Source organism: Syngnathus typhle, linkage group LG7 (genome assembly GCF_033458585.1).
Source record: "Syngnathus typhle isolate RoL2023-S1 ecotype Sweden linkage group LG7, RoL_Styp_1.0, whole genome shotgun sequence".
NCBI classification, from domain to species: domain Eukaryota; kingdom Metazoa; phylum Chordata; class Actinopteri; order Syngnathiformes; family Syngnathidae; genus Syngnathus; species Syngnathus typhle.
Window position 1 is genome coordinate 14,088,983 of NC_083744.1, and position 9,674 is coordinate 14,098,656.

The 9,674-nt window shown below is 43.2% G+C and overlaps 1 protein-coding gene across 1 annotated transcript; it reads left to right on the top strand.

Annotated features, from left to right (window-relative positions):
- Positions 1 to 652: 652 nt before the first annotated feature.
- Positions 653 to 5,957, top strand: LOC133156456 (uncharacterized oxidoreductase YjmC-like). Its single transcript, XM_061282176.1, has 11 exons — positions 653 to 810; positions 2,944 to 3,092; positions 3,198 to 3,386; positions 3,466 to 3,527; positions 3,601 to 3,654; positions 3,733 to 3,831; positions 3,902 to 4,037; positions 4,224 to 4,342; positions 4,471 to 4,566; positions 4,741 to 4,851; positions 5,306 to 5,957. The coding sequence occupies exons 1-11, from the start codon at positions 803 to 805 to the stop codon at positions 5,369 to 5,371; spliced, it is 1,089 nt and encodes a 362-aa protein (XP_061138160.1). The 5' UTR covers positions 653 to 802; the 3' UTR covers positions 5,372 to 5,957.
- Positions 5,958 to 9,674: the final 3,717 nt, after the last annotated feature.

Sequence of the window (9,674 nt, forward strand, 5' to 3'; positions counted from 1 at the left end):
ATCATTCCTATTGTTCATGAAACATTTTCGTCTTTTTCCGTATTTTAACATCTTGCAGAGCACTCACTCAACCGGAGTCATTTTGATCTAATCCAAATAGGGCTGTTTAAACAAGTCACATGCTTCTTTCCTCATTTTTATCAATAAACCCTAAACTAACACGCCCCCCTGTCCACCATTGATGCAAAACACTTCAGTAAATATCATCGCAAAGTTGTCAGCAGTTCTTTAAAACTTTAACAGGCTTTAATGATAGTTAAGTCCACCAGTGGGCGCCACAACGTGCATTTTCAAACGACTGCCAAAGGTCGTCAGTGTCAAAAGCTGGCCAAAAAAAACTCATCAAATATTTTCTGAACTGTTTTTGCAATAACAAGTACACCGCAAGTCCAAAAAATACTTTGTGTTCTCTAGTTAGTCATCTTTGCATATTATTTGAGGCTGTAAAAAAAAAAAAAAACTTAGGCCTGGGCATGCTTTTAAGTCGAAAGGAAGCGGTCATCTTATCGATCAACAGCAGCCCCACTTTACGTAATGCCTTCACACCACAAGACACGCCAATGTAACAACCCTCCTCTACGGGACACACCCACATTCAACACATACACACCCCGCCCCACTCTTCCACACACACACACATACCTGATAAAACATGACCCCCGGGTGGGCGTGGCCAAGGTCTGCAAAGCTGGAAGTGCAAGTTGGAGCCAAGTGAAGACAACACAAGAGTAGAAGCGAGGGCGCCAGTCTTCCTTTTTTGTTTTAGCATCGGAGGGAGTCACAACAACACACGACAGGCAACATGAGCAGGTGAGCGAGCGGCCTTTTTGATCATTTTGAGGTCAACTCAAAGGTGACTCCTGAAGCTCTCACTGTTCACTTCTTCCCTTTGCATTGGAATCATAAACATTCAAGTGTGTTTCGTTTTGATGCTCGTGCATGCAAACTTCTGCATTTTTGCTTCCTCTGTTCATATTGTCCTTGTTCTAATTTTACGACCTTGATAACGCCCTGGGCTGTTGGGTTTCTGCTGTCACTCCCTGCATGTGAGTCGAATGGCATGATTGACAATATTCAGTTCACTCATGGAACGTATCACATGAAGACACATGGAGCTAAGTCAAACTTTTCACACCAAGTACAATACGGTAGAATGTTACAGTAGCGTAGTAGGGCTAAGTGTTCACCAATGCGGACAGCATTATGCGCTCTCAATTTGTTCTATCGCGTTGCTGCTGCATTGCGTGGGTGTTTGTTGCACAACAGTGGTTGTTTTTTTTTTTTAATTCTTGGTTGCTTGTTATGAAAAAAAGTTTTTATGTCGCCTACACTGTCAGAGAAGCAGATCATGTGACTTATTTCTCGGTCACCTGCGTAGTATTACTTTGCCAGCAAGGAGGAATGCGCTTTTGCACGGTTTGAACATTAACACGGAGTTTAAAAATAGGAAAGTACTGCACTTACATAATGATTAACTAAAAATAAAAGATGCATATGAAATGACAAAAAATGCACATAAGTAAACATTTGATAACAAATATCTCAAAAAGGTTAAATGGAAATATACTGCACTTTAAAAAAAGTTAAATACAGCTGAACTGAACTGTAGTTCGAGCCGGTGTATCATTATGCATAGTTTAATTTATCTAATTTATATTTAGTTAGATTCAGTGATCGTTACCTCTACCACTAGAGGGAGCCGGTGTACCAGCATTTTTAGTTTGTCGAGTTTGGCAAGCCAATTGAGCCTATTATGTTATATATAATGTGAATAATGTCCGTTCCCCTTTTGAGTTTTATCACGTGAGACCTTCTTTCCAAGTTTTTTCAGCAGAGCTTTGGTAAATAGCAGCAATGTCAGGCGGGTGGGAGAGGTCACGCCCCACCTTCAGGGCAAACTTATACGTACAGCCCTTTAAAAAAAAGTTCTTTGTTCATAAGTTCCTTCCTGTATGCAAAATCCTAAAATGAGTTAGTGTATCTATCTTTCCCTTGTGACTTATGCAAGATATTGCATAAGTTTCCACGGGGGACCCTTAGGGTGCCAGAAGCGAACCCCTCCCCTCCCCATCCTGTTGCTGCTGGGGCTAATGTTACACGCAAACACATGTATGCGCTCCCTGTGTTGGTGTGATGTAACAAAAATCAAATGTGTCACCTTGAACTCCCTCACCCAAAAAAAATCCCTGCTGTGATAAGTCAACTTTGATAAATACAACACAGAGCATTCTGTATTGTTTGGCGGGCATCCACAGAAAATAAAGCAACTTAGAATTGAAGGAAGTGGTGTTCTTTTTTTTTTTTTTAAGTCGATGGAGGCTTCTCACCATTTTTTTTTTTGTATTTTGTATCAATGAGCAAAGTCACATGATTACCAGTTAAAGGAAACACAGTGGAAAACAAAGAATTTTTTTGAAGATGATCTGGTCTTCTCTTTGCCAACTTTCGCCACAGTCCACATCTGGATGCAATTGCGCACATTCCTTAAAGTTATGACCTTCCCAAGGCCCCCCCACCCCCCTCCAAAAACTAAAGGATGAGAAAACAATCGAAGGACGCAGGCAGAAAGGCCTTGAAGGGTTTCAGTTACCATTTGGGTGGTTATTAGCACCTTTGTGTTTGTTTGTTTTTGTTCGGTTTTAGCGCTTATCTTTCAAGTGTATTCTTCTTGGTGACATAACAGGCTGAATCTAATGCTGATCAGGAGAACTGGTGTTCGTCAAGCATGTGACAAGCAGAGAAAGAGCAGAGCTGTTTTATGGCCTTTTGAGGAGGAGCCCAGATTAGGAATGTTTTTGTGGAACGTCAAGAGCAGAAGGGAAAAAATATATTTAGAAAAGTCAGACAAAGGAGCTGGAGTTTTCCTTTTTGAACCTGATGCACTCCCCTTGGAGGTTGGAACGTTGCAGCGTTTGACTTCTGTCTCTCTCCGGTTGTGCGTAGGTGTTTGATCAGCCAGGCGGAGGTGCAGAGTTTCATCGAGAGATGCATGATGGCGGTGGGCACCAAGCAGCATCACGCCCGCAGCCTGGCCCAGGTTCTGGTGGAGGGTGACCACAGGGGTCACTACAGCCACGGACTCAACAGGATGGGTCAGTGAGCTGTTGTGGGCTACGGCTCACACACAGAAGCTCACGCGCAGTGATGTCACTCACTAGGCCACGCCCCTTGAAATATCAATCTATTTTTCCCCACAGATATGTACGTGAAAGACGTTAAGACGGGTATCTGCGCCAAGGATGGGGAGCCTGTCGTGGAAAAGGAGAGTCCGGCCACGGCCCTCGTGGACGGGCAGAACCTCCTGGGCCCTGTGGTGGGGAACTTCTGCATGAATTTGGCCATCAAGAAGGCCAAAGAAGTCGGGATCGGCTGGGTGGTGGCGCACGGTGAGTTAGCCTTGAATCTTTTTTTATGTGATACTTGTTGATATTTTTTCCCTCATAATACATCGTATGTATGTTGTAGGCTCCAACCATTACGGCATTGCCGGCCACTACGCCATGCTAGCTCTGAAGGAGAACATGATCGTGAGTCCAAAACGTCTCTAAGTCCAATCGCCGTCTCGTTTTGTTTTTTTCTAATCAAAGCTCCTCATCACAGGGAATGTCCTTCACCAACACGTCCCCTCTGGTGGTCCCCACACGTGGAAAAGAGGTGAGCCATTCTTCTGAATCCCCCTCATGATATATCATTTTATAAGATTACTTCACCAAGCCGAGGTGTTGTTTGTAGTGCACCTTAGGCACCAACCCCCTCAGCGTGGCAGCGCCGTCCAAAAATGGCGACAGCTTCGTTTTGGACATGGCCACATCGGCGGTCGCCCTTGGAAAAGTGAGGACACTCAAACCAAAACGAGGAACTTCCTTGGCGTGACACTCCCCTCCCCGCCTTGTGGACACAGGTGGAGCTGCACGACCGTCGTGGCGACACTATCCCAGAGGGGTGGGGCTGCGACCCCAAGGGCAAGCTCACCACCGACCCTAAGCAAGTTCTGAACGGAGGAGGCTTGGTTCCCATCGGTGGCAGCGAGGCCACAGGTCTGCCCGGATGTTCCGTCGAGTCTTTTATTGACGAAACATTGACCCATATGTTATGAATTATGATCAAAATAAACATGACCTCCCTCCATGTACACACTACTAAAAGATTTAAAGGTAATTTGGTAGACTTTTTGCATTGGATCTCATTAACTGAACTGTATTATGGTGTGTGTATGCTGTTAGGAGGCTACAAAGGTTACGGCCTTGGTATGATGGTAGAAGTGTTCTGTGGTATCCTGGCCGGAGCCAAATACAGCAAACACATCCGCACATGGAAAGTGACCGACAGGGTTGCAGATTTGGTAGGTTGCACAGTTTTGAGCGTTAAGCAAATTCATGTGACCTTTGACTCAGTGAGTGTTTACTATTATCAGTGAGGCCTTGAACTCGTGATGTCAAAACCAAGTGGCGTGTGTGTGTGTTTTCACAGGGTCAGTGTTTCGTGGCAATCAACCCGGAGAACTTTGCTCCCGGGTTCACCGACCGTATGGGGGACCTCCTGGCCATCCATAGAGAACTGGACCCTGTGAGTGTTTGAGTTCAGGGGGGCCGGGCTCTGGGAGAGGCGGAAAAAGCATCATCATAGTTATCTGTTTATAGAAATACTTAGCAAATTTAGTACAGACATAAGTGAATAAATATGTAAATCAGTACAATATGGGAATGAGGGGAATCTATTTGCATTGTTTTTGTGCTGCAGGCTGATGCCGACGCTCCTGTTCTGGCCGCCGGAGATCCCGAGAGGGCCAACATCGCCAAGTGTGAGAAGATGGGCGGCATCCCATATCATATCAACGTCGTCAAATATATGGTATGTGTAAGCACAAGACGCAAAAATCATGTTAACACAGTGCAGGCACTGAAGCAGCTCGTTATATTTGATTTAGAAAATAATATTTTAGTTATCCTCAATATTTCATTTAAAAATGGAATATTTTCTGAATAAATCGAAATTCATCTGCATGATAGTTAGTGTAATACAATACATTCATATTTACAGTTATTGCATTTTTTTTTACATTAACATTGGTTTTGTTTATAACACTGCCACCTTGTGGATTCTAGGGGTAACTGCACAATTACTAGCGTTTTTTTTAAATAACACAAGAAATACGGAAAAAATGCATTTTTGTTGAGGGAGAACTTAAAAACATGATTACTATTAAAGTGTCAAATTTAAGAGTAAATTTTACTACAATAACAGACAAAAAAAATATTTCATTAGAAAATGTCCTCTCATTCTGGAATATTTTGTTGACTTTCAGAATGAATGTGCCAAGAGAGAAGGCGTCAGTCCTCTGCTGCCCTGTGACAAAATTGTTCCAGAGTAGAAGCGACAAGTCGGAGATCATCTCGGTTTCTTCAGCCTGGTTGGTGTTTGTCAATAGCGTGACCAAATGAAAGCAATTCTTTAACTAATGACAAATGAGGATTGTGTCAAATTATGTTTTAGTCAAATTTGGTATGTCTAACATACGAACAAGTTGGCTGTTACTTTGAGCTCAAATTGTTCAGCTTGCTTGTCTTTGCATGTTTTTCTTTACCGATTGTGCAGACAAAACGTTGCCTTGACACCAAGTCCAGCCGATGCTGTCAATCAGTTGACAACTCAGTGAACAAATGCCGTTAGAAATGAGTGAATGTACTGTGAAAGCGGCCATGTGATGTTTGGAAGACAGAACTTTTATTTTAATTGAATTGGGAACTGACTTGATATTTTTACATGTAGAGCGAGCCTTGTCAAGATAAGCGGTTTACATAAAGGATGGATGGATGGATGGATGGATGGATGGATGGATGGATGGATGGATGGATGGATGGATGGATGGATGGATACAACAAAAGTATAAAAGTATTTTCCTGCCAGCAATATTTCAAGTGCCTTATTAGTCCCAATAAAAAGCCATATCAGACGAAGCGTATTTGTCCTCATTGTATTTGACATCCTATAAAGGATTTTATCATTGCTTTAACATGTGTACTACAAAAGGAAATATTAAAATAAGGAAAAGACATTTAGGAACTTAAACTGAACACAAAGATCGGAGTAGAAGTCAATCATTCATAATAATACATAACCTAAAAAAGAAGAATAGCGTACCGTAAACTTAAAAGGACATTTATTCCTGGTTTAATTCGGATGATGAATGAATGAATAAATTATACTTGCGAGATATTTAATGCATTTTTTTAATTTACTTTTACACAAGTATTTTTGTCAAGAAGAATTTATAAAATTAGACTTTTTGCCCTTCAGTTTGACCTCTGTTTCATTTGACCGCCATTTGACGTCTTTCGCCAATCAAATCAAGACAGGAAGTAACGCGACCACAGTCGGTCACCACACGACGTCTGATTGCAGCCTTGTTTAAAGTTTGAGGAAGCCCGTGTTCACTTTTTATTTACCAAAAAAATAAGCTTGTCGTCTGAAATTTCAGCAAAGGTTCGACGCGTAACTTGAGAAGACACGTTACGGTGAGTAGACGTTCTCATTATTGTTTTTGTCGTTTGTTTTGGCTGAGCACAAGAACGACAAAATAGCACTTCCATGGTTGTTTTTACTTATACTCGAGTCCCATTTTTGTAAAGTAGCAATACTCTTATTTGAGTCAATTTATACGCCGCCCTTTGACTGTATTTATGACTGCACACAATTTCAATGTATCAGTCTTTTCTGTAATGCAATAAAGCTTGTATTGTAAAGTGGATATTGGCCGCTAGATGGAGACAAAGTACTGTTTAGGAATATCGTGACAAAGTAGTGCAGTTAGTTGCAACACAATAAAAAAAAACATGCTTTTGTTTTCAATTAAGTTGTATTTTTACAGTTTTATCAAAATTCAATCAATAATATTATATTATGAACTTTATTTCCTCATTGTGGTCCCTGGTTAGCTTTATCTTATCACAGTTTACTATACTGTATATTTAATTTAATCAAACAACGGTACAATAAGAGAACTATATTAACACGGTAAAAAAAATAATCACCTTGTGAATATTTAGATAACTGATTCTTTTATGCGCCACTTGAAGGAACCAGTGTTAAATAGCATTTCCACTCTGAGCCAGGAAGAGACCTCTCTGGCGACATGAAGGGGGGGCGTGATGGATGCCCAAATCAGGCCTATAATCTCCCATGCCAAAAGTCCTGGCACCGGGCCTCGGACCCTAGTTGTCTCGTTAGCAGTTGGCCGAGTTCAGACAAAAGGAGAGAAATCAACAAATCAATAGGCTTTCAGTCCTGGGAAGGGGGAGAAAGAGTGCGTTTGTGTCTTTATGTGGAGTGTAGGGGGGGTAATAACAGGAAGTCAGCCTGGACGTGGTCTGTGATTGGTCAACGGGGAGACATGTTCATTAGGTTTGGGGGAAGGTTGATATGTCCCCCCCCACCCGAGTCAGAGGATTAAGGGGCCGACTGAAATCCTTGTCGAAATACGGGTGGTGGTGGGGGTCTAATCTGCGCTGGCCTTGGCCCTGTGCACCCCCCCGTCCTTGTGGATTAGATTTGGGGTCCACTCCAAATACTCCCGAGAACAGGGCTGCTGTTGAGGATTAAAAAGATTCTAACAGGTGTTTTCTTTTGTGGTGCTGAGGGGCGACCCGGACATCACTCGCTGAACGAGACGATCATGAAGTGATCGACTATTGCCGGCCGGAGATGCACAAAGGGGCGGGGCTTCCAACATCGAGGTCAGCTCGTGCTTATTTTGGGCCCTAAATCTTAAATTTGCCAGTCAAATGACAGCTCCGAGGGAGGACTGATGGAAAGCGTTGGAGGAGCTGGGGCCGGGGGGGCTCTCCTGCTGGGTCGTTAATGAAGTGGAGTGACTTCCTGGTTGGTTCTACGCAGCTGTTGTTCCCCTCACAATGGCAACATTTTTGGCCTTGACTCTGATGTGTGCCCTCACCTCTCACTTCGTCTCAGCCAGGTGCTTGGTGCGAGCCCCTTTGGTCAAACAGTCCAAATGAATTTCCTCAGCGGGCATGTTCCTGCGCTCTCACACCAAAGCGTGAGCAGACTGTTGAGGTGTTGCTCGGCCTTTGTCTGCCTGTGAGGTCCCAAAAGCGCTTTGACAGCTGCTCGGCCACCTGCGAGATGCCGCCGGGGAAATCGTGCAGGATGGCCACGCACTCGTCCTACTTGTACACGTACTGTAGTCATAACATTTGAGAATAATATATGAGCATTTTTCACGCCACAGGTCCAAAAGCGGGTGATGAAAACGAGAATCGATCCACCATTCGTAGCACAACTGCTAAAATGGCTTGCTGCGCTCTCAGGCCTGAGTTCAAATCAATGACATCAATACTTAACCTTTGCATTCAATCACTGAGGCTAATGACACAATTGATGAAAGCAGTGGTGTTTGATTTGATTGCTACCATGATTGACTATATATTAAAACAGAGTATTTGTTTTTGTATGAAATATTCTGTTCAAAGTTCGTGTTGCTGATTCTGAATTAGCCACCAAGGAGCAGTGTAATTCGTAACAGTTAAAACAATGTGATTCTCTTCTTTTAATTTTTTAAAATATTATATTTTATATTATATATATTATATTTATACTATAAATTTACATTATATTTATATTATATTTGTTATATTATATGATATATACAGTCCACTTCATTCATAATTGGGTGTCAGGTGGACGTTTGTGTCAGCAGGCTAGCTCGTTGCTGCGTCTCAGCCTGGAAATACACTTCCCATCCATTATCCATCTGGGTACTGAACCCCCCCCCCCCCCCCCCCCTCACCCACCCAACACAAAAACTCTTCTCTTGGTCACTCACTCGCTCACTCTTCCTCTCCCCTCACCCACACCAATCCTCCAGTGACATCACAAGAGTGCATCAATATTTGCATCTGACGTCATTTTAATTCTGCTTACGTTGATTATAACCAAGCGCTGCTAGCAACCAATCGAGGCCCTCCGTGAATTAATTTTGCTCAGAGAGCTTGTCATTTTCAATTTATTTGACTTTATTTATTTGTTTGCTTTGCTCCCAGTCTCTTGACATCGCCATCGAACTGGCAGGTGTCCAGACCCCCTTTTTTTCGATCCTATCATAGTGTGGTGCGTATTTCCATGTCAATGTGCTGATCAATATCTCTTTCGAAACAATTCAGTTCTTTGTCACGTCTGGGGTCATAGTTCAAGGGGGGGGGGTAGAGGAGGGGGGGACATTTCAAGGCATGTTAACGCTGAGATAATTTTGGTCCGGAGTGATGCGAATGGAACTTTGCTGTGGTCATACTAACAGCTGGTGTGATGTATGGGGGGGGTCTGCTGCACGGCTGGTGGGGTGGCTGGGAAAGAGCTCCTCCCCTGCGAACCCACCGAGGCTTTCTGCATCTGCTCAGCTGTCGGACCCCCAGACCCCCGCCGCACCCCAACTGCATCTCAGTGCTCCATCAGCTGAGAGCAGCAGGAGAGACAGCTGGTCAGTGCTACCGGGGAAACACAGCCTGTTTTTATGTGAGTGTATTTTGGGGAGGGGGCAATGACATCACCGCCAAAAGTGATCCATTTAAACACATGCTCAGCTATAGAGACATTTTTTAAAAAAGTTCAAGCCCATTAATAAATGATGGGAGGTGGTTGAGGACATCTGGGTTGAACCACTT

What these genes read in the sequence shown, in the direction of transcription:
- LOC133156456 (XM_061282176.1), top strand. An exon ending in TCCCCACACGTGGAAAAGAG is followed by an intron (nt 3,655 to 3,732) that starts GTGAGCCATTCT and finishes TGTTGTTTGTAG; the next exon opens with TGCACCTTAGGCACCAACCC. An exon ending in TCAACGTCGTCAAATATATG is followed by an intron (nt 4,852 to 5,305) that starts GTATGTGTAAGC and finishes GTTGACTTTCAG; the next exon opens with AATGAATGTGCCAAGAGAGA.